General features: G+C 36.6%; 1 protein-coding gene across 1 annotated transcript in view; it reads right to left on the reverse strand.

The window, feature by feature from the left end:
• Positions 1-25,135, reverse strand: part of GOLGA4 (golgin A4) — a 114,382-nt gene that overhangs the window by 53,939 nt on the left and 35,308 nt on the right. The window contains 8 exon segments of the mRNA XM_040636973.1: positions 9,011-9,158; positions 11,007-11,090; positions 11,380-11,567; positions 12,890-13,019; positions 13,802-13,900; positions 19,892-19,948; positions 21,445-21,492; positions 24,928-25,135. The exon segment at positions 24,928-25,135 is cut by the window's right edge and continues 13 nt beyond it. Of these exon segments, the coding sequence (XP_040492907.1) occupies positions 9,011-9,158; positions 11,007-11,090; positions 11,380-11,567; positions 12,890-13,019; positions 13,802-13,900; positions 19,892-19,948; positions 21,445-21,492; positions 24,928-25,135 (962 nt within the window).

The following is a 25,135-nucleotide window of genomic DNA, read 5'->3' on the forward strand; positions in this document are numbered from 1 at the left end:
AAAGCCTGCCCAATTTATTCATTTTATATGTCCAAAAGATAAAACTGATGCTCAAATAAGGTCTAAATTACAAAGGAATATTAATTAGCTGAAACCATTTTTAAAGATTCCTGATCTATTCTCAGACATAATTAGGTTGGAAAATATAATATTTAAAGAAAAATGTAGTTTTGTTTTTGTTTTATTCAGATATTCTTTTACTATAAATTTTAGTGTCAAGCATAAAGAAATACCTCTTGCTACTAACAAGAAATTAGTTTCCTAATTTAAAAATCAGTTTCCTAATTTCTTAGAAATAAGTGATCAATTATGGGAGAAAAATTCTGTAACAAAGGGCTTACTGCTCAGTTGGTGTTGAAGGTTTAAATCTGGGAAACAGAAAAGTGGGAAAAGAAATGACAATCTTTTTTGATGGTTGAATGTCACCATTATCTTTTCATCATTATTATTATTCAGTATGTCAAATTGTATCTTAGGACTTTGAAGCACTTTACAGAAATCTCTTAAATTAGGCTCTGGAAAACCTGAAGGTAGTTTTGATACTCTTCTAACAAAACTGAGTTTTAAATGAAAAACTTTTCCACAATCCAATACAGTATAAAAATAGATGCAGTGCTCTCACTTTTTGAGAATTTTTGAGAAAAATCTACATCACAAAGCTGCTATTCAGAAATAACTTTCCAATAATTAAGTTTTCTAGCCACATTAAGTAAATTTTAGCATATTCTCCCATATTATATTCTAATTTTAGTGTTTCATCCACTAAAATCATTTTCCTAAGTCACTTGATTATCCATCATACAGTGATTAAAGTAGGATAGATCTGGTTCCACAGTTCTTTTCATCTAAATTTAATCTCTCTCCCACTTTCTGCTACCATGTCAGAGAACCACATAATGTTATACCTAGAAAGAAATCTTTGATATCTTTTAATTCAACATTCTCATTCAAATGCAAGAAGTGAGGCATTCAACTTTTCCCTCGGATGATTAATCAACTTAACTATATTAGCTTGATGTCAGAACTTGAAAATTATATTTAAGGAACATTCTTTACCCTGCGTTATTTTTAAGAACTCTAAGAATGCTGACATTGATCCAGCTCAGCTGGGCAATAATGTATCTTACTAAATCAGAATTTATGAAGCAATCAATTGCTGATGGCTTCTAACTCTCAACAAAATACAGCATGTTACTTATACCTCTGACAGACCAGAAAAACTCAATTGTGTTCCATCTCCACCTTGCTTTACGGAAATGTTAAGTATTGGGGGGGGGGGCATTAAAACACATCACATATATTGACACACAGAAAACATATTTCGAACTCATTCTGGATTCTACACTGTACCATAAATGAAGCCACTTCCTTACAGGAAGTCTGCCTCCAACAATGAATCCCATTTCAATGTTGAAGGAGAATATACTGAGTGTTTACTTACTAACCAGAAACATCTCACCCTCTGATCTTACAACCATCAGATACAGAAAAGTGGTGTCTGTTGGCTGTAATGTTCTGAAGATGAATTTCCCACACTTTCCAAAATAAAACTATTCTAGGATTTTAATGTGAGTAAAAGAAGTATGTCGTCAATGTCTACATAATTTATCTTCCAATTACCAACAAAGGATAAGTGAGTGGGGAGAAAGAAAGCGTGCATCAGCCACAGCTGACAAGTCCTCTGCCGACATGCAAGAGAGTGCAGGAAAACTACAGTCACAACACACAACGGGAAGGCTAAGCACGAACTGCTGCCAAATGTTGCAAGAACACACTGTGTTCTTCCAAAGCAAAATTCAATGTATCTCAGGCACTTTTTATTAAAAAAAAAAAAAAAACTTTGAAAATATTTCTAGGCAAAAATTTAATAAACCTTAAGAATGGTCCTCTGTCAAAAGGAAAATGCAGGGAAAGCCTTTTATCGCTAGCTCCTCGCTTTCCACTTCAGACGAAGTTCAGTCACATCCATTGGGATTATAAAAATGGATAAATGCTCACTAGAAGAATTAAATGGGAAAGGATGGCGATGTACAGCTCAATAATCCAACCATTCATTCATCAAACATTGATTGGATGTTTGCCATCTGCCAAGCATAAGCCACGCACTGGGTGACACGGAGACAATTTTTCACAAAGGCAGTTGACGTAGTTACAGGCGATAGGGAATTAACCTTAGGTAAAGCTAGGAAGAATGTGATGTTTGCTTTTGCCACTTCACCACCTTTGTCCCTCCTCATCCTCAACATCCTTACCCATTGCAATAACAAATGAAAGAATTCCGAGATCCAGGGAGCATTACTGTTGTTGCACTATCCCAGAGGACACTTGACTGTAAGGATAGTAAGACCCATTTTTACTTCCTCTGCACAGAATAAACATAGATGAAAAAGTGCAGAGAGGCTGCCAACCTGCAGATTAACTGCTGATCCTAAGAAGCTGATTAATCACATCAAGAAAGAATAAGTTAGCCAGTGCCCATGTCTTTACCCCAGCAAAAAAAAAAAAAAAAAAAAAAAAAAAAAAAAAACTGCTAAAATGCTTGTTATTAAACTAAAAACAAAAACACAGATAGTACTACAAATTGAATGAAATGCAAATTAACAGAGAAAGCAATAAAATCAATTTTGTTTATCAGAATTCCCACCCATCATCAAGCCTCTTTTGTGAATAAAAGCAAAAGTCTAGAGCAGCAGTTTTCAAAGTGTGGTCCAAAGATCCTAGGGTCCTGAGGCCCTTTGAGCGGGTCTATGAGGGCCTCTTTTTTCTAAATACATATCTGCATATCTGTGTAAAGGCAGATTTTCCTTATATATTTCAACCAAAATAACATATCACAACAGATTAAACACAGAAATAAGCATGAAAATCCACTTTTATTAAGCCAAACAATGAGATTAGCAAAAATGTAAAACAAGACCACTCTTTACACTAAATCTTGTTTTGGAAAGTATAGGTAATTTTTATAAAAGTGTTTAGATTAATATGTAACAGGTTTATAATTGTTATTTTTAAATGAACTAAAAATTTTTTTCATTTCTTAGTTTTGTTTTCTAATACAGTAAATATCACTAAATGTGACCCACATAAACAAAAGCTCTTTGGAATCCTCAGTAACTTTTAACAGTGTAAAGAGGTCCCTGATATCAAGAAGTTTGAAAACTACTTGTCTAGAGTTTACAAAAATGAAAATAATACTACCACCCAGTGGCACAAACCAGATAGTGCAATACTTATATATAAATCAGGGCTTTAGAAATTTAGTATCACATTTGCAATGGAAATCTACTTTTTAAGCCACTTTCTGAAATTCATAACAAGATTCATCCTACAGATTGACCGTGCTTTGACTTTTAAAAATTTTTACAGATTTATCCAAATTTTCATGTACCCCTTTACATTAACCATGCAAATTTAACTATTAAATACCTTGAAAACATCAGGCTAATCTTGAAAAATATTAGGCTAAAGCTAAGTAAATTTAGTTGAATTGAAAATGTGATTCTGATAGTCAGTGGTCCTGTAACAGCACTGCATGGTGACAGATGGGAGCTCCACAGGTGCTGAGCACAGCATAACGTATAGTCTTGTCCAATCATTATGTTGTACACCTGAAACTAATGTAACATTGTATGTCAACTTTACTCAAAAAAGAAAGAAAAAAAGGAAATATGATTCTGTAGCAAAGAAATGTGTTCCTATGCTTTCCAGTAACATTGACACTGCCAGGGACGTAAGTGCAGGATGACAATGAATATATAAATACAAAGATGCACAGCTGCCACCGTAGAAATATATCAAGTACCCACAAATATATGGCTATTAAATAAACCACCTATAATGAATGAAAATCTAATTCCATTTAAAATAATAAATTTTTCCATCAGGTATACATTTAGTGCCAAAATATGTACATATTACTTATCTAACATGACAGACATAAATTCTACTTTGATTCATACTTTTTTGCCTGAGAAACATGGAATTTTCTTTATAAAGCTTATCTAAGTACCCATGATAAGAAAAAAAAATAGCCCTTACCCCAGTCCTGTTCATACAAGGCTTGGGAAAGGCACCATGATTCACTTATTGGCATGTGTGGATGCACAAAAATAAGATGTTTTGTGAGACTTAAGACTCCAAGAAAACTCTGTTACATAAATTATCAGCAACTAACAAAGCACTTAAATACACATCTGATTTTTGTTTATTATATAAATATGCATAAATCTTACATATTACTTAAATACATAAATTCTATTTAAGAGGGCCCTTCCAATGTCAAATAAATATATTCCACTGAATGTCTTTGATGTACCAGGCCTATACTACACAAATGAATAAAAAACTTATTTCCTGCACAAACACAACATGACAATAAAAAAGCAAAGAATGTTATGAGTTAATCTAAGTTGTTAAATGCAGCCAATCATATAAAACACATGACTTAGGCAAAGACAGGGTAAATGAAAGGGAAACAGGATTTACAAAAGATACTCTGGAAAGCACTCTGGAAACTTTCCTAATCCAAACAGAATATTTTATTCACTTTGCATAAATTGTAGGCAAGAACATTTACTGGGGGCGGGGGACTTAACACTGTGGTGTGGGTTTTTTGTAATAGCTATATTTAAATGCCTAAAACTAACTTACAAAAAAAACTAGAAGTCCATGGGTAAGAATTTATCCTGAGGAAAAATTCAAATATGGAATAAGCTGTATCACAGTTGTGAGAGTATTATTCATAATAGCAAAAATATAAAATAATCTAGATGATCAAGAGGAAAATGGTTAAGTAAGTGACGTACGTCCATTCTGACACAGCCATTAAAATATGCTAGTACTTTAGCAACACGTAGAAGTACTCAATATAATGCGAGCTGGAAAAAAAGGAGCATACAAACTATATGTACAAAAGGATTACAATAGAAAAATAAGGATTGGAGGAAAGACTAAATGGAAGTGTACTGAAACAACAGTGATGTGCTTTCATTTTCTCTCTGTTCCAATGCTTCTGCAATCCATTATATTAATAAATGGCTACATCCACCTCCTACCCCACTTAAAACATACACATGCACACACACAGAACAGCCAAAACCTAGGGCAAAATTTAGCAACATTAATATTCTGTACCAGTGTTGCACTGAGGAGATAATATTCTAGACAATTAGTAATAACACCTAGCATCTAAAATATAGCAGTATGCACTTAAGCTGAATCACCAGACCTCTCTAAGTTTAAAATCTGATTACTTGAAGATGTGGCCATCTGTTCTTAAGTGACACCTAGAAAGGAAAACTATCAACAATGGTAGTAAAATGCTTCTAACAAATATATTTGTTTTTGGTTTTCTTTATTCACTAAAATAAATAATTTTAACAAAACAAGAATGCTATAGTGTTGTGCTTTAAAAACCATGCCCAACAGTTCTCTAGAGAGCAGAATAAGTACTACACATGTTGATTAATGTAAAGTGGGCATATCACCATATTCACATAGTTTCCATCTTTTATGGCAGAACTGTTCTTTTTAAAATCAGAGACATTTAGATTTCCGTGTCCTCCAACATATGGGACGCATCACAGCTCATTTAGATAAACTATGAGAACCAGCGCAATAGATTGTTTTCCAAGAAAAGTAGTGGGAAGTAGTGGGAAATGTAGTTGAGCGGATTTTTACCGCCAGAATAGGTGAGCCAAAAAAGTGAGTTATTTGTCTACTGATAGCCACATGTCAAGAACTACTAAATATACCAGGGTTAAATTTTTACAACTGAAAATTAATTGAGGTTATATTCTTTTATAATTGTCTTATGTAGACAAATTTAGTTTTAAAAATCTTTAACAACTACAAGCTTTAATGATGTTAATGCTGTTAATGCTTCTTTCCCATGGCGAGCTCTTATATGTTTAGTCTTTGAATTTTAAATTCAAGAAAGAGAAAGACAAATATTTCATAGAGGAGTAGAATTCTCCAAGAGCCAGATTATGTTCACAGACTATGGAAACTCTACTTCCTTTACATAAAAAAAGTACCTACTTTTAGCACTGAATTGGAATTTTTCTGTCAATTGGCATATGCGTTTTATATTTCAATTAAACATTTTATATTTCAAGAGTTATGTGCAGCCTTAACTACGATCATTAGATGAAATGCAGTTGTTATGCAAGACCAGTTTTCATTATAGATTTAAAAGGCAGTGTCTTCATTGTAGAATGAGTCTGTTTTAACTTTGTTACAGTCCAATAATTAGGATTACAAATATAATTCTTAAAATATCTATAAAAGCACTTAAAACTGTGTGATCCAAAGACTTTCCAAAGTTAATGTTTTTATTAAATAACTAAATCATAATTCTCTCATTTATTAATTTTTGATATTTTTATGGTACTATTAACAGAAAAGTTTCAATCTACAAGCTATGAAATATTTACAAAAATACAGTTTTATGAAAATAGCATTTAAAGACAAAATTAATGTTCTGGAGAAGCAAAAGAAGGAAGGCTGTACTAACTAATGAACTGACTAGAATGGGAGCCTGGGAAATAAATGTTTAACCTACATGTGAATTAACTGTGTATTTTGTCTACCTTTTTTTTTTATATAGTCATTTTTTATTATGTTATGTTAGTCACCATACAGTATATCCTTAGTTTCTGACGTAGTGTTCCATGATTGTCACTCACTTCTTTCAACTTGATATTGGGTCATGGATTGCTACCTCCCCACAAGATACACTACAATTTTAAAAGAAAACTTAATCCCCCAAACAATACTATTTTCTCTTGACTGGCTACATTAGTCAACAAAAGCAGCCCTAAAAATGGAAAGGCTTGATGTGAGAAGCTGAGACGATGCATTAGGTTTTCTATTCACTGAAAGCAAACCTGTTTAACAATGTCTCACACCTCTCAAACTGCTTCAGGTTAATTCCTCAGAGATTATATTCTGAGAGTTGCTGTCAATTAATGTTCTCCTGAGGGAAATTTTCTTGGGGTTACTGGGAACAAATTCATTAACTAAATTCCCCAACCACTTATTAATAAAACAACTGCAAAGAGATTTTATGAGCACATTTGGTATCAACCAACTAGCTCTCTCTTCCAGATCCATTTCCCATCTTAAACCTTACAATCTGGTTTCTAAAATCATTTCTCAAACTGCATCCTGGGAATGAAATCCTCACCAAAGTCGAAGATCACTTCTGGAAATGCCTCTTATAGTACCCCCAAAGCATAACTACCCACAATTCCTATGACTTCTTGGGTAACTTTTTTCCCCCTCATTTATCTCTCTCTGCCAAATTCAAGATCTCTATGGTTAAGAGCAGAGACTCGGGACTCAAAATGCCTGGACCGAAGTCCTGACTATACACTTATTCTCTGTGCATGAACGTAGGCAAGCTACTTAACTTCCACATTCTTGGGTTTTCCTATTTGTAATAACAGTACCTATTTCAAAGAAACTGAGAGGATTAAATAAGTACACACGCAAGTGAATACAAGTAAAGCATTTATAACAGAGCCTTGCATAAAACGCTACATGCTGGCTCTTAGTCGTAGTGGCAGCGGCAGAGTGCACACGCTCAAAGGTACCAGCAGCTGCAGCGCTGCGGCTGCTACCTCTGTAACGCTTAATCTTCTGGAGAAATCAGCCGCTCCTACAGATTTAATCACAGCCTTCAACCTTAGGCTACCGACTCTTAAAAAAAGCTCTAGCTTCTTTTCCAAATTCTTATAAGACAATTTCATTTGGAAAGCTCGTGATTGACAAAATTCAAAGTATCTAAGTAAACTCATCACTTCACTCCATTCCTCAACTTCCCCATTTAGATTTCCTGTTCTGACTTCTCACTATTCATTAGTCTCTTAAGCTTAAAACCTTGGAGTCATCTTAGATTTCTACTATTCTTCTGCCCCTGCAAGTTGATCAGACACCAAATTCTGCAGATTCTACTCTTCCTCTCTTTCCTTGATTCATCCCAGCCAAGGTGGCCAGAGCTCTCAGTCCCTCATGCCCAGATTTCTGCCTTTGCTTTTAGGTCTAACTTCCCACTTCATTTCTTGTCTACATAAAACACTAGCTTCCGTCACATTATGCTTTCCTATTACTGGTTTCCTGTTGCCTTGTACACCAAAGTCTAAGCTCAATTGCTCACCTTTTAAGATTTTAACAGTCAGTTCTTTCAGATTCAACTTTATTTCCCACTTGAGCAAGAACTGTTAGCAGCTGATTCATACATCCACTGTAGTCACTGTGCCTGCAATGACCTTGTAGTAACTGGAATATGTGTTGCCCCCACCTCTCTGGTTAGATCCCATTCTATTCATTCCTCGAGGCCCAACTCAAAACTCACACCCTCACTAACCTGAAATGCTCATTCACTCTGCCCTCTCCTCTCTTTCCTGGCATTACTCAGTATCATACCTTGTGGAATACTATGTTGGTCTCCACACTTTCATAGCCTAGCATTTATTTTGAAAACACAATGCTGTTATGTTAAAAGGCTTATCTTATACTTTCTTTATACTCTACCTTATATTTTTTGTTTACCCTTTTGTTTACCCTGAAGCATCTATCTATAAGGTAGTATTTATTTAATATATACTATGCTGTGCCTACTTGGAGAGTTCCAAAATCGTAAACCTGAATTTTGATACTCCAAGGCAGTAGTCCGCAAACGTTTCTATAAAGGGCCAGATGGTAAATATTTTTCGCTTTGCAGGCTACGTATGGTCTCTGTCACATATTCTTCTTCTTTTTTTCAACTACATAAAAATGTAAAAAACATTCTAAGCTTGAGAGTCCTACACATAGGCCATGCACGGGCTAGATTTACTCATAGGCCGTAGTTTACCAGCCCCTGCGCCCTCTAAGGAACAGTTCAGCATCTTACACAGAATCTCTGTATCAGTATCAATATTTAACTAATTTTTCTAAATGTTGGTTGGTCAGTACTTTACATGACTTTTGAGTTCTAACATAAAACAAATAATCCCTGAGTTCTTACCAGCTCTTTCAGACTTTTCTTTCTGTTCCCGTAACTCCTCTCCCTGGGTAGTCATCTGTTTGATGCGACTACGGAGTTGAGCAATTTCTTCTTCTTTCATTTCCAGGGTTTCATGCATCTGACGTTTTGTCTCTGCTATTACCATTCCCTAGACGGAAGTGCAGACACTAAAGCATTTGAATAACAAAACTGCATCATCAACAGCACATACCAAACTTACTTAAAAGGCAGAAAACATAATATCTCTTACTAAGTACAGCATTAGAATTATTTTAGCATTTCACAAACCGAAGTCTGTGTTCTGCACTCTATACTACACAACAGAGTATCACAATTCTGGTTCCTCGGCAGATCAGGATTATTTGTTACTATAAAAAATTATTTTAAAGAAAGTTTAGTCTTGTGAGTATTAAAAGATTTACTTTATAATCTTTCTATAAATGTTTGCTATAATTTTCCCTATCTTAGTAAACAGTTTATAATGAACAAAATATAGCCTTTGGACTTGGCTCAGGGCCACCATGAACTATGCTATTGATCTGCGCTGGAACATGGGGAGAGCCTCAGAGGCTACTAAGGGTGGAAGTTCACTTCTGCCACGAAGATGGGCCAAGACTGTGGTACAGATCTACCTGCTTTTTCTCGTTTCTCTTGTGACAGTCTCTGGTCCCACCGCCACTCCTCACTACTGTCAGTAAGGCACCCCCACTCCTCCAATTTGCTAACTGCTACTGTCTTCCCACTCTCTGGACAATCTACCCATAAAATGAAGGTCACTAGGGGGGAAAAGAATCAAATATTATATCCTGAATCAGTCATTTGCAACAAAAAATAGGGTGGTTCAACTTGTCTCTTGAAAAATAAGATTTTGTGACAGCTATTTTATGGTCTTAAGAAGATTATTACTTTACTTGCAGGGTTTGTCAAACCTTGGTTTAGGGACTCTTCCAGATGGCCCATATTAATAGAAAGATAAAGACCAGGTAAGTGGGGATTACACAAAATTTCAAAACAAGATCGCTGGTCTTCAGTTACGTCAAAAAGCAAATCACAATGGAGAAAAAGAGACACGGAGAGAGAGAGGCAATGGAACCTATAGATTAAAAGAAATCTTAAGAGTCATATCAACTAATTACAATGAAAGAAACTTACTTAGATCTTGATTCAAAAAAATGGAAAAAAGTATGAGACAACAGGCAAATCTGAAACTGACTAGATAGCTGATGGTACTAAGGAATTATTAAATTTTTAGATGTGATCATGATAATGTAGTTACATTTTTATAAAAATAAAAAGAGTCTTTTATTTTAAAACTACATCAAAATACTTATGTAAGAAATTATGAGATTTCTTGGATTTGCTCTACTAACAAAGTAAATTCTGGGTTGAGGATAATAAGGGCTGGGCACGTACAGATAAAACATTAGCCCTGAGATGTTAACTTTGAAGCTAGGTGGTGGGTTCACTTTTTCTAAGCAGGCCTTCATGAAGTGTGAGGAGTAGAATCTAGCAAAATGACATCATAGAATGAAAAGACTGCTAATACATTTCAAAAGCAGAACAGCTCTAACATGTTCTTCATTGCATGGCCACTTAAAATACTACAGCTGTAAAGCAGCAATTTATCTGAGAGATTAACCTGTTTCCGTTGAAGACAATACTTAATATTATTCACATTTAGTAATGCCTTAACTATAAAAAATTCAACTTTTCTCTTTAAAGTAGTTAGGTACTGTAAACAGATTTCTTTTGCAACAGTTATTCTAATCTATAAATCAAAATGCTGACTGGGATCAAAAAATCAGAGAGAATCAGCTTCACATGATACACAACTAATGCTAACCATTACTTAAATTTCAAAATTACAACAAAAAGATTTTTCATGGAAGCAGCTATAGTAACTTTGGAAAGTAATAAGCCTAAATGCTTCTAACTGCTTCCAAAAGGGAATCCTAAAATTTGACAAATTTTAGTATCATAAGGTTTATTGGTTTACCTTATCTTGTTCAAGCTGTTCAATTAAGTTCTTTGCATCACGCAACTGAGTGATAAGTTTAGTCTTCTCAGCCATATGAAGCTCCTAAAAAAATTTTAAAAATTCATTTCCATCTCTAATAAAGCTTCTCCTATATGAGAACTCTAAACATTTTATCTAATTTGGCTATTTCTCAGTCCAGTAAGAGGAAAGTATACAGGACATATGAAAAGGATGGTGCAAGTGCTATGAAGCCCAGGGCACTTGGGAGTCGTCTCCATGCTGTCTATGGAGGAAGGGGAAGGCTCTGCAGAGGAGGGAGGTGAAGGCCACGCTGGGACCTGTGGATCTAGCTTTACAGGGTTACAGACACCAAACCCATTTGCTCTTTTACCTTCATTTTTTCTAGCTCTTGAAGCCTCTCATCTAGTTGTTCTTGCAGGGCTTCTTTTTCACTGGTTAATAGCGCACACTGTTCCTTATGTGACTGAATTGTTTCCTTACAACGCTGCAGGAGATTCTCTTGCCGCTTAACTCTCTGCTGAAGTACCTCCAGTGTTTTAGCAGAAGCTCCATCTACCACTATCAACAATAAAGCAGCACAGGCAAGGGTGGTCAGTAAGGAACAGAAGGCTCTCTGGGAACAGTTATCTGTTAGCACACAGGGATGTATTCTCACCCCAGTACTCCACTATCCCCTGAGTCAGACGGAGAAGGGAGGGGTACCCTTCCCAACCTCGACTCTCACTCACTATCTGTATCATCTGCCTCCGAAGACACTGAGAAGCACGGTCACCTCCCTATGATTCAGCCCTACCCCAAATGGCACACTCAGTAGTCAACTAACATTAACTGAATTCACCCTCCTTAAAAAACAGTTTGATGACCATCTTTTGTTATTCAAAAGTGCCCTCTGTGTCCTGGCTCCCATCCCAAAAGGATGAATGAAGAATTTTTTCCAATGCATTCTAATCTGTCCCTGGGAAGAGTTCTCCAAACAGGTATGAGTTAAGTTTTCATACCCTAAGGGAATTTCAGGACCCTTCATAGCCCGGTTGCTCAGACAGCTGCTCAGCATCTTGCTCTGGCTCTGGCTGGACTAAAAGTTTATTATAAATATCTCTGAGAGAAAGAACCAGTAAATAAAAAGTGGGAATTTTACTGAATATGTACCTTAAAACCTCAAAGAGTATGGAGGGCTATAATTGGATTTTGAGACAAAATTTAACTATTCCTTTCTAATTAGAAAGCAAATAATAGAACAAACACAGATATCTTTGAATGTAGAAGTACATAAGCAACATTACGTAAAAACTGAAATAGCTGGGGCACCTGGGTGGCTAAGTCATTAAGTGTCTGCCTTCGGCTCAGGTCATGATCCCAGGGTCCTGTGATCGAGCCCCGCATCGAGCTCCACATCAGGCTACCTGCTCAGTGGGAAGCCTGCTTCTCCCTCTCCCACTACCCTTGCTTGTGTTCCCCCTCTCTCTGTCTGCCAAATAAATAAAAATCTTTTAAAAAAAAACACAAAAAACTGAAGTAGCCAAACAATGAAAATAGCAAATTCATTAATCTTAAACAGAACTGACCTGTTTATATGAAGTCTAGCTACTGCTATCAATACAATAGTGTAATATAATGAATTTTAGTATATGTGCTACTGAAGAGAACACTAGAATGAATTTAGAATGAATTTTAATTACAACGTGGTGCCACTCACAGACTTTCAAGTCTTAAAACACTTAGCTTTGTTCTCCTGAAGAACAACAAGCAAAGACACAAAGCAACAAAAACTCTCGCAGCATTCTCCTGGGGGGCTTCTACCTCAGCCCACAGCATGCCCTGGAAACTGTCAACATCCTCCTCTAGTTTTTAAATTCACCTTGGGACAACATGAAGCTTACCAACTGGCTCTATATCACTGTCTGTGTTCTCTTTAGAGACACCTTCAGCCTGTGGTTCCATCTGAGGGAATGGTTTCGGTAAATCAACATGCATCGGGCCATTTCGTAACCGCTGTTTCAGCAGAGAAACCTAAAAAAGAAACGTGCCTTAGAAAAAAAAAATGAGGGGCGCCTGGGTGGCTCAGTTGGTTAAGTGTCTGACTCTTGGTTTCAGCACAGTACATGATCTCAGGGTTGTGAGACTAAACCCTGCTTCTGGCTCTGTGCTGGGCATGGAGACTGCTTAAGAGTCTCCTCCTCCCTCTGTGCGAACCCCCTCCCCCCAATTCTCAGACACTCGCTCTCTCTCTAAAAAAAAAAAGAGAGAGAAAGAGAGAGAGAGAAACTATAGTTTCTTATAGTAGTACTTTCTTTAAAACACGGAGGGAACAGAGTAAAAGATATTCTTGTTCACTATAGTGGGAGGAAAAATCAAAATAAAATGTTTACTCCCAATGCAGTTGATTTTTATATTTGCTATTTTCAATGATATCATAGTTAGCCAAAAGACACATTAAAAAATTATACTGAGGGGCGCCTGGGTGGCACAGCGGTTAAGTGTCTGCCTTCGGCTCAGGGCGTGATCCCGGCGTTATGGGATCGAGCCCCACATCAGGCTCCTCTGCTGGGAGCCTGCTTCTTCCTCTCCCACTCCCCTTGCTTGTGTTCCCTCTCTCGCTGGCTGTCTCTAGCTCTGTCAAATAAATAAATAAAATCTTTAAAAAAAAAAATTATACTGAAAAATAACTAAGGAAAAGCAAGAGTTTCAAAAATAGGCCATTTTGTAACATCTGGAACCTGTGAGATATCCCATCAAAACCCCTTTAATTATTCTTTATCTAAAAATTCCACTCTTTTCTTTTAATCTTTTACCTGAGTCTGGAGAACACTGATATGCTGATCTTTTTCCTCTAAAGATGCATCAAACTCCTCCTGGAGATGTTTTTTTGCTTGCTGATCCATCTGGAGCTCCTAAAACATAAAAGGTTTTATAAGTAGTTTTCAGTAAAAAATAAAAAAATACAAATTTGAAGTTTTCAAAGTTTAAAAAACATGGTCAATTCAGATTTGCATTTTTCTTAAGATGAGGTATCAGCACCATAATTAGAGAAGAATCAGCAAGTAAAACATTAGTATTTATCCCAGCGGATAATTTAGTTCCTTAAAAAATATGAGATCCAAGAAAAGAAAGTGCTATTTTTAGAGCTGTAATGACTGCTCTCTAATGATAATGTGGAGAGGATAAAACAATTAATTAAGATTTAAAAAAACTTTATCCTACTTTTAAGACATCTTACTACTTGTGCTACCTTATATGCACTTGATCTAAAACTACATTGTTTTCTATCAGATAGCCATAGCCAATAGAACCCTCCTCCTCCCAATACACAAAAGCAGTCAATAGTCAAAGTTAGAAGATTGCTCATCTGTAAAATAAAAACGCTGAACTAGTTGATCACCAAACAGAAAAATTTGAAGTTCCTGAAATTATTTAGAATGCTACTTTCTTTAGGTCATTAATGAGCCTTCCTCACTAAATCCAATAATCTTTAACTTTCTATTACACTAGTCACCAATAATTTCCTCCTCAGTTGAGGTACGGCTCTCTGTGGCTTCAGGCTCCTGCTTATACCCCTATCTCTTAATTTCCTCTACCTGCCTCATGGACCCTATGGGCATCTATCCTCCTGGACTCAGTTCTGTGTCCTCGGTGCTTCTTCCTTACACTTACTCCATTAGAATCCTAGAGAATAACACCTGGAACATATGAAATATCCCATCAAAACCGCTTTATTTTTCTAGGATTCCTACTTTTCTAATTCCCTGAGCTCAAAATACTCAAAGTCACATTCTTCCTAACTTTGTTGATCCCTGCATATAAACAAATTCTTTTATTGCTTTCTCTACAATGTTTAAGTCCTATCTTTTCCACATCCATAACCATGGTCCAGATCTTTTATAATTTCAATGACTAATTTCCTTTGGTAGCCTTCTAGAGAGAATTCTTACCTCAAGTCTTCCTCTGATTTAATCTATCCCTTACACATTTGCTAGAAATTTTTCCTCAAACAATATTTTCTTTTTTTTTTTTTTAAGATTTTATTTATTTATTTGACAGAGAGAGACAGCCAGCGAGAGAGGGAACACAAGCAGGGGGAGTGGGAGAGGAAGAAGCAGGCTCCTAGCAGAGAAGCCTGATGTGGGGCTCGATCCCAGAACGCTGGGATCACGCCCTGAGCCGAAGGCAGATGCTTAACGACTGTGCCACCCAGGCGCCCCTCAAACAATACTTTCAAGGACTTACAAGCAACGCCCTCCTTTTGCATTGCTTCAAATTTACTAACTCTCAAAACACTGAAGCACTAACTGTCCTCTATTCTCCGCCACACCTACACTGCCCCAAGATCCCATCTGCCCTGTTCCTCTCACTAAAGACTCCTGGCTTGACTCCTCCCACAGCAGTATCTCCAAATGCCAGTCTTTGAATCAGGACAGGTCCAGAATGAAGTTTTCACTGATCCATGGTGAAATAACAAACAGAAAGCCAACAGAGAGAGTTTTTCTTTCATTTAAACAACTGTCCTGTCCTCTACTCTGAGAATATGTCCTTCTAATCTTTTTTGTTATTAAAAAAAATCTTTCAGAGCGCCTACCTGACTCAGAAAAGCATGTGACTCTTGATCCCAGGGTCCTGAGATGGGTGTAGAAATTACTTAAAAATTTTTAAAAAATCCAAAAAACAAAAAACTTTCTTTCATGAAATAATGACAATAAAAGAATTCGGTTTCTTCTTCTCAATGTCCTTACTTGAAAAAATAAAAGTTTGCAAGTTATGGGGCATCTATTGTGGCTCAGCTGGTTGAGCATCAGACTCTTGGTTTCAGTTCAGTTCAGTGGGGAGTCCGCTTGAGATTCTCTCTCTCTCCCCTTCTGCCTCTGCCCCTCCCCAATGTGTGCATGCGCTCTCTCGCTCTCTCGGGCTCTCTCTCAAATAAATAAATAAATCTTTAAAAGAAAGTTTGCAGGTCTATGGCAATTCTCCTTTCCCCCATATCTGGAAGGAACTGGAAGGTAGTTTTTCAGTCCATGAAATCCAAAAGTGTGGAAAGCACTGTCCTCCATGACTTTTCAAAAGCCAATTCTTTAATATGAAACAGCTGCACATCTCCTAAAATTCATTTCTTCCAAATAATTTTCTACATCCTACCATATAAGACTCTGTTACATGCTATCCCTAACAGCCAACAAAAATTCCTCAATTTATATGATAGTTTTCAGGTTTTAAATGTTTTTACTTCCCCATGTAGATAAGAAGTCCTTGGATACATGGCAACATCTTTTAATCATAACTTCTTCTCCCTTCCCCTGCTACCTTACCCTATTCTACCAATAAGCACTCCATAAACAGTAAAGACTACTATTACATAGGAACTTAAGACTGTCTACTTATGTCCCAACTACAGTCCACACACTGGCTAGCCAACTGTCCAACACTCCATGATAGGGATGTCACTAGCTCTAGAACAGGACCCTACTATCTAGAGTCATTTCCTACTCCAACAATTTCTTCTGATTAGATCTTAAGTGTATATCTATCCTATTTGAACTTTTTAGCACAATAATAATAAATGGCTACGTAATATTACTAAATATAACAACAAATTCAATAATGTTCCTTTTCTTGGCCATTCACTGTTTCCAAATTTTGGAAACCTTGGAATTAACATTTTTATGCATATGATTTGCAAGGTCTTTCTGATTATATCCTTAAAGAAAAATCCTGATATGTTGAATGTATCAAATACATTAACTGTTTAACTATATTTTATCTCAGCCCTATGCTACCCATTATGTTCGGATGTGTTTCAAGCTGCAAAAAATGAACGCTCCCACCCTGAAGTTAGCTTTGAGAACAGCAGTTGCTTATAACGAGCTGCATCTGGGTGAGCCTAGAAAAAGAACATACCATGCACAGACAGAAGGACAGAGAAAGGAAGAAATATCTAAGACAATGTCTACATTTATTCCTCATTTAACTGGCCTTAAAACGAAATCAGAGAACCCTATCCACTTAGATGAACTCATAATTTTCATAGCTTCTCACAGTATGATATTCCTATTTAATATCTGTTGATGTTATAAGATTCAAAATCAGGCAAAGAAAATTACAGGGTATCTGTTGGATATGTTTTTACTTCTTTATGTGATTCATCAACAGATATCTAATATGCTAGAAATTGACATAAGACAAAATATTTGCTTATATAGAACAGCTGTTCTGTTTTCTTCTCCAAAAAATATTAGGAGAGATGTTCATGGATTCTACTCATGCATATACTCATCACAACATGAGGAAGATATAAAATATACTAAGGACTATTTTCTGGGGGGAAAAATTTTTTTTTTTTACTGCCCACAGTATTTGTTAGTCGTTTACTTATAAAGGGAAACTATTCCATAACCCAATATTCTTGTTTTATAGTTCAGAAACACAAGAGAGTGACAAACTTCCATGGAACTCAACCCAAAGAAATTCTTTACATTCCAAAATTATTCTATACCCTGAGAGATACCAGCCTTCTTCATCTCCTCAAACTCTTTCACAGAATCATAATTTCTGCAGAAATCTCCATATGCCTTCTTTCTTGGTTTGGCCACAGCAAACTTATAGAAAGCTGTAACTCCTGGGGATACAGTGAATGCTCCAACAATATGAAATCACAGACATTTGACCAGAAGGCCTTGCATCTGAGGTTTCACCAAAGGACTGGAATTCATGGTAGTTACTCTTCTCAACACCAACCTCAAACCTGACATCTTTCCTGATACCTTGAATATCTTGATGTAACAAAATAAGGCACATTATACTGTTTTGCCCAGTCTAAGTCAATGAAGTACTAATGAAACGGTATGTAACTTCTATTCAGACTTTAATTCCAAATAAATAAAAACATTTTATGACTTACAGCACTCTGAATGTTTAACTAAATACTAATCATAATTTTATGGGTTATACTATTTAGTTGAAGGAAATTTTTCTCTTTGTGAACAAAATTTAAAATATCCAGACTCTCACTTATCTACCTAGTATTTACATATAAGTTACTAAATAAATCTCTCTTCATGTAACTGCAACCAGGATTATGATTCAGAAATATATCTTAGCTACTACAAAAACAGGATAGATACATCAAACAGCAATTTACTATATGAGCTCTAGGCCCCTTATTTCTCCTCCTTTCCCTTATTAGCTGTCTCCTGGACATTTTGTTGACTATAGTCTTGACTAAAGGCAGTGTGGTAGGCAGAATATGGCCCCAAAGATTCCAAGTCCTGATCCCCAAAACTGGAACATATTAGGAGAATTTGCAGATGTGATCAAATTAAGAGCCTTGAAATAAGGAGATTATCCTGGATTATCTGGGTGGGCCCAATCTAATCACATGGGTCCTTAAAATCAGAACCTTTCCCAACTGAGTTCAAAGAGAAGGGGAGGAGTGATTACGGTAGAATGGGCAGAGATGCAACACTGATAGCTCTGAAGATGGAGGAAAGAGGCTATGCATCAGAGGACGTGACAGCCTCTGGAAGCCAGAAATGGCAAAGATAGATTGTTCCCTTGAACCTCCAATAAAGAACAGCCCAACTGACACCTTAATTTTAGCCTGGTAAGACTTGTGTCAAATTTCTGACATTTGTGCTGTTTTAAGCCATTAAGTTTGCAGTGATTTGCAGTAGCAGCAATAGAAAACTAATACAAGTAGGCAGATGATAAAAAAGAACTAAAACTTGTCAATCTGTGGCTCTGACAAGTATTTCCTAAGAGGGTTTTCACAAGGGTTAAAAATGAAAGAATACTTATGTAATGGCTTAAGGTCTAATAGTATAGATATGGAAAAAGATTTCTAAATGGTAGAAGAACGGAAATAGTATATAAAACTTTATTTAACTAATCTCAGTAACCATAACTAATGGTGATAGTATTGTTATTCTAAGAGTGTTGTGTTTATAATGCTGGAATAAGGCAAATGGGTCTTCTAATTTATCATCAGGTTCTTCAACAGATGAACTGTAAGGAAAAGGCATGCAGGGAGGATGTATAGATTTCAGGAGACTTCAAAGATGTATCAAAACAATTTTTACACGGGCAAGATTATAGTACCTAGAGGTGCACATTTCGGTAATAAAACCTTAAAGAGACACAAGGAAGTACAACAAAAGTCAGTAGTTATTTTTGAAGAAAGGGAAGGGCTATGACTGGTTTGGGAAACACAGAAGGGCTCTCAGGGTAACTGGCAACATTCTATTTCTTGACCTTGGTGGTGGTTACAATAGTGTTCACCATAAACATATAAGCTGTATATTTTTATGCATGATTTTCTATATTTGTTGTACTTGACGATTAAAATATTTTTACAATTAAAAGATTTCAAAATGTTTAAGTGATATAGCAGTGACACAGAATCCTACCCTCTAGCCAATATAAGCCAATAATCTCCATCCTTCTTAAGACAGGAAAGGAGCAAAAATGAGTCAAGTATGATTCCAAATGATAAATATTTGCCTGGACTCTAATATTTCACTGTAAAAATTACCCCCCAAAATTACAATGAACATAACTTTTATTTAATTTTATCAAGATTATTGGTTAGGAAAAATGAAAGGGGCCTCAAGTACCTAATAGAAGAGACAGGTTAGCCTTGGAAGTTGCCACTGACTGTCCAGCTGGCAAATGATATTCTGTTGCTAAATAAGGCATTCTTATGTCATAAATTCCACCAGCATATATCTTAGGAAACCACACAAATAAAAACCGTAAGAATCGATCTCTGGTGTTAGGGGTTGGGCTGGTTGGTTTTTACTATAGCTAACGAAGTGTATATGAAACTATCCCAACAAGTACAAGAGTTCTGATAAATATGAGAGATTTAATTCTCAAAGCATTAATCACTTACAACTTACCTCTCTCAACTCTCCAATTCTCCGAAGTGCTTTATCCTGACTCTGACTTAATATACCCTTTAATTTTAAAAAGAAAAAAAAAAGCTGGTTCAAACAACTGCATAACATAGTAATGAAAAGCAAGTAAAAAAGAGCACAAGTCATTGAACTTCATCTTCAACGTCCTTTACACTAGGACTATGCAACCACAGTTCTCTACTGCCACTTAGTGGTAGAATCACATACATCTAGAAATAAAAATCCAGAGACAATTCAGAGACACAAGCAAGGTACCCCCAGACAGTAAGAATTAGATGAACTTTTGAGTATGAATTTATGGAGTATTAATAATACAATGGATTAAATCAGAGCTACCCTCTATTTCAAAAGACCTTATGTTTAAGAAAACATTGTCAAACAAACTAAAAACTCTATTTGTAATAACCTAATTTTCACACTTGTTATGGACAATGAGAACACTGAATCAGCAATAAATAACAGATGTTACCATTCTGAACTGATTATACTCCAGACCAAAGCCAGGAAATTTAATGTTGTACTTAATGGAGATTATTTATGGTAGATTAAATATTTTAAGAAAATGTATATGGGGAAATTAATTTTACCAAAACTCACTTTACAAATGACTTTGGCTATGTAATTAGTGTCTTCAGATGGAACAAAATGCTAAACTGTTTTAAATAACTTTTAATGTAAAAAATCAGACTATATTTTTTGTGCATGATTTTCTATATATTTTACCATTAAAAGATTTAAAAATGTTTATGATAAGTGATTCAACAGAGATACAGAATGCTATCCCCTAACAAAAAAAAGAACATAATTCTCCATCCTTCTCAAGACATGATTCTAAGTGATTCTAAGTATCTAAAGTATGACTCTAAATGATAAATATTTATATATCTTAGCACAGCACAAAAAAAAAAAAAAAAAACACTGATGGCACTGTTTGAAGTGGAGTGATACTTCCGTAAGCTCTGACCTGTGAATTATCACCTGGGATACCTGGTGGGAAATGTTTAGCCACAGAACAAGGTGACACAGTGGGGCCGAGGTGGGTCACCCAGAAGAGCTTAATGGCTTCCCCTCTCTCTACATACTTCACCAAGAGCTTTACAAGCAGCAGCCTCAGGAAAAAAGAGAGAGGATGCTTGTGTTCAAACCCTGGTAGAATGATAAGGAACAGAGATGTCTGCAGGTATTTCAAAAACAGAAGGGAAAGCTTAGAAGGTTGTGTATCTCTACCACTAAAACAAAGATGCAACCTGCAGACAGAGACACTAGAAAGCATGTTTGAAAGAGGCCATCATGCCTTAAATCCAAACATCTTAAACACTGCAGGGATCCAAAACTCAAAAAAGCCCATCCCTACCAGAGGTAAAATCTGTGGAATTTTTCACTCGCTCTCTTTATTAAAACCCCCAGTAGTAAAATAGGTTAAATACGTGGATCACATGGAGAATTATTAAAAGTGAGGGTCAGAACTATCTTACTATAAGACTCTAATTTTTAAATTATGTATGAATCAATATTACAGCCCAGATATCACTTACTTGTAACTTTTTCTTCTCTCTCTGAAGAGTCTGATAAGCTATAACAAACTAAAATAAAGACAAGGTCACCAATAACATCAGTCATTCCTAAATATTCTAAACGCTGCTAAAATATCTTTACAAAAGTCAAAAAATACACAAATCAGAAGAATCCTTTTACAGATAATTCAACCTAGTTAGATACATATACAGCCAAAACAAACATAAGAAATATGTTTCTAAAAAGTAAAATGTAACTTAACTATAAATAAAGAAATTAAATCTATACTTGATTTCATCTCAGACATATACACCTTTAAATTTCACTACTTAGGGGGCGCGGGGTGGCTCAGTCAGTTGAGCGTCCGACTCTTGGTTTCAGCTCAGGTCACAATCTCAGGGTCATGGAACTGAACCCCACATTAGGCTCCACACTCAGCAGGGAGTCTGCTTGAAAGTCTCTCTCTCCCCCCTCTCCTTTTGCCCCTCCCCCTCTCAGGCGCGCGTGCTCTCTCTCCCCCCCTTTCTCTCTCTCTCAAATAAATAAATTAATCTTTAAATTTCAGTACTTAATCATGAATGGGGAGGGATTAAAGCCAACTTGCCTAAAGGTAAACTGTAATCACAGACCAGTACCACCACCAACAGCATCCCCTGGGAGCTTGTTAGGAAGAGAAATTTTGGGGTCCCACCCCAAAGTAAGTGAATGAGACTGGGGGAGCAGGGACGGGATATGTGTTTATTTAGCAAGCTCATCAGGTGATTCTTACTTTGGGCTATTATAGACCATGTAATTCATCTCTAAAAGTCTCTGATTATAGGAACTGTGACTATGGCTGAGTAAAAATCTGAAACAAAGGAACTTATAACCAAAAAATGAAAACTGGTAATTTTGGTCCTAAAAAGATGATTAAACATTTAACCTAATTAAATAGGATATTAGAACATTCTAGCACAACCTGATAAAGTATGGATTAACAAATCTTTTAAACCTATTAATTAGCATTATTCATCTGAAAAATAAGCACATGGCTCCACTGAATTATTTGGACCCTACTTCAGAAATACAAAGAGGACTCTGAAGACACAGGCTACAGCTTTAGGAGGAAGTACTCTGCTATTCCGAGCCTTGCCATTTCCCTTGGAAGGTTGCTATGTGCCCCCAAACATATCTGCTGATGTCTTGAGTTGAGAGGCAGGCAGCAAGGGAAGGTGAGTCCAGCAATTAAGAAGAAAAAAAAAAAATTCTGCCAAAGACCACGTTCATTCTCCTCTTATCACCTTAAGATAGGTATTCTTATTATCGGATAGGAAAATGGTATTCAAAAAGCAGGAAGCAGGACAGGTGGAAGAGTAACCCAACAATTAGGTGTCACTTACAGCACTATTTTATCCTGGTTCCCTATAGTGGCAGGGAAAGACAGAGACAAAGACCACGCGCTCTTTTCATCCCTAATAAGCTGCATGACTTGACTTGGGGTGGCACAGAAGAGTGAAAACCACCAGAAAGACCTAAAATCAAATCCACGGTCTGTCGACTGCTACCTGTGTGACTTTAAGCACATTACTTAATCTCTGTGATTAAGTCTCCAGGAGTTTCTAATCCCTATTCTACAAAACAGAGGTAATTAATATCTACATCACAGAGACAGTGTAAAATTCAAGGGCACTATAAACATAAAATGCAGTGTCTTGCATACTTAAATACTAATTATACTACTGCCCCAGCTTCAAACTTAGAAGCCATGGGTAAGTCAACAACAACAACAAATTCAGGACCATTATTAACTTGGACAGAAATAAAAAATAAATGGGGTACCTGGATGCCTCAGTTGGTTAAGGGCCTAACTCCCGATTTTGGCTCAGGTCATGATCTCAAGGTCATGAGATCTAGCCCCGCTTCAGGCTCTGTGCTCAGTAGGGAGTCTGCTTGAGATCCTCCCCCTCTCCCTCTGCCCTCCCCCACCGCTCTCTCGCTCTCAAATAAATAAATCTTTTTTAAAAAATAAATTTAAAGGAGGGGCGCCTGGGTGGCTCAGTCGTTAAGTGTCTGCCTTCGGCCCAGGGCGTGATCCCGGGATTCTGAGATCGAGCCCCACATCAGGCTCCACCGCTGGGAGTCTGCTTCTTCCTCTCCCACTCCCCCTGCTTGTGTTCCCTCTCTCCCTGGCTGTCTCTTTCTGTTAAATAAATAAATAAAATCTTTTATAAATAAATAAATAAATAAATAAATAAATAAATAAATAAATAAATAAATAATTTAAAGGAAAAAGTTGCCTGATTCCACAAATACCTCATGAAATAGATGGCTTTAATGCCCTGTTTACATCTCTAGATTCCAGCCAGCTGATAGATTTTAGCCTAATATCTCCCTTCTATTTTTTCAGTACTTCATAGTTTTAAAAAGATATTTTGTTTCATCTAGGGGTTTCTGTTGTTATTTTTGGCTGCAGGGTAAAACTACCCATACTGTAGCCATAATTGGAAATAGAAGTTATGGCTAACTTCATATACGGACCTTGAACTTTATTATTCATTAATTAAAGTTAACTACAATGCTGAGTTACAAATTTTTAAGACCATAAAACATTATGCGTTGTCTTAAAAAAAATCCATGGGCAACTCGCTCCAGAAAGGCTTTCCTGAAGATGATTTGTTTTAACTACACAGGGCAACTAACACAATTCATCCTGAAGGGAAGAATTGAAAAGAGAGATGAGGCAGGGCTACTTCCTCTCTTAGACCACACAGACAGAGTCATCCTTAAGGGGTTTAGCAGTTAAAGATTCATTTGACGCAAAGTTTAAATGTAGGTATAATGAGAGTGAACTTTCAAATGTGTCAGAAAATCAGACTACTTGGGGTGCCTGAGTGGTGCAGTCGTTAAGCGTCTGCCTTTGGCTCAGGGCGTGATCCCAGCATTCTGGGATCGAGCCCCGCATCAGACTCCTCCGCTGGGAGCCTGCTTCTTCCTCTCCCACTCCCCCTGCTTGTGTTTGCTCTCTCGCTGGCTGTCTCTCTCTGTCAAATAAATAAATAAAATCTTTAAAAAAAAAAAGAAAGAAAGAAAGAAAATCAGACTACCTAGAACATAACTGGGATCAGTAGTAATGGAAATCTGGTTGGCAGAAGAGGTCATTTTGGAACCAGAGCACTTAGAGGATGAACAAGGGAGGGGATGTGAGGAGGAAAGACGATACGTTTTGCACTGACTGTCCAAGCAACATTGGAGAGAGGGACTGGGGTAAAAAAGGGGCACAGAATGTGCAAACCAGAAAGCTACACACAATGATCTTCTCCAAAATTTTACTAAATGTCTTGCCAAAGGGCTTCCGTTCACCTGAGAATCTTTAACTAGATAATGCCCCAGACTACCCACCTTTCAAATCAATATATCTAGGGAATTAAGAGTTTAGGCAACCGCAAGAATAAAAGCCATACAGTAACATGAATCAGAACACAATGGGAAAACTTTTCATATAGGCAAAAAGGTCATGCTCCTACCTCAGAACATTTTCCTTTGTAGGTATTCAACCTTCGTTCCATTCTTCGCAACCACTGAATCAACTGTTCTTTGCTGAGACTGTCTAAATTAGGGACTGAGTCTTCGGGCTCACTCTCCATATCAGAGGATGGATCAAAGGTGGCCACAGAAGAGTCCAGGTCAAATCGATTCAGGGACTCTCTGGAAGACGTTCGTACCAAAGACTCT

Source organism: Ursus maritimus, unplaced genomic scaffold, assembly GCF_017311325.1.
Source record: "Ursus maritimus isolate PB19 unplaced genomic scaffold, ASM1731132v1 scaffold_20, whole genome shotgun sequence".
Lineage (NCBI taxonomy): Eukaryota > Metazoa > Chordata > Mammalia > Carnivora > Ursidae > Ursus > Ursus maritimus.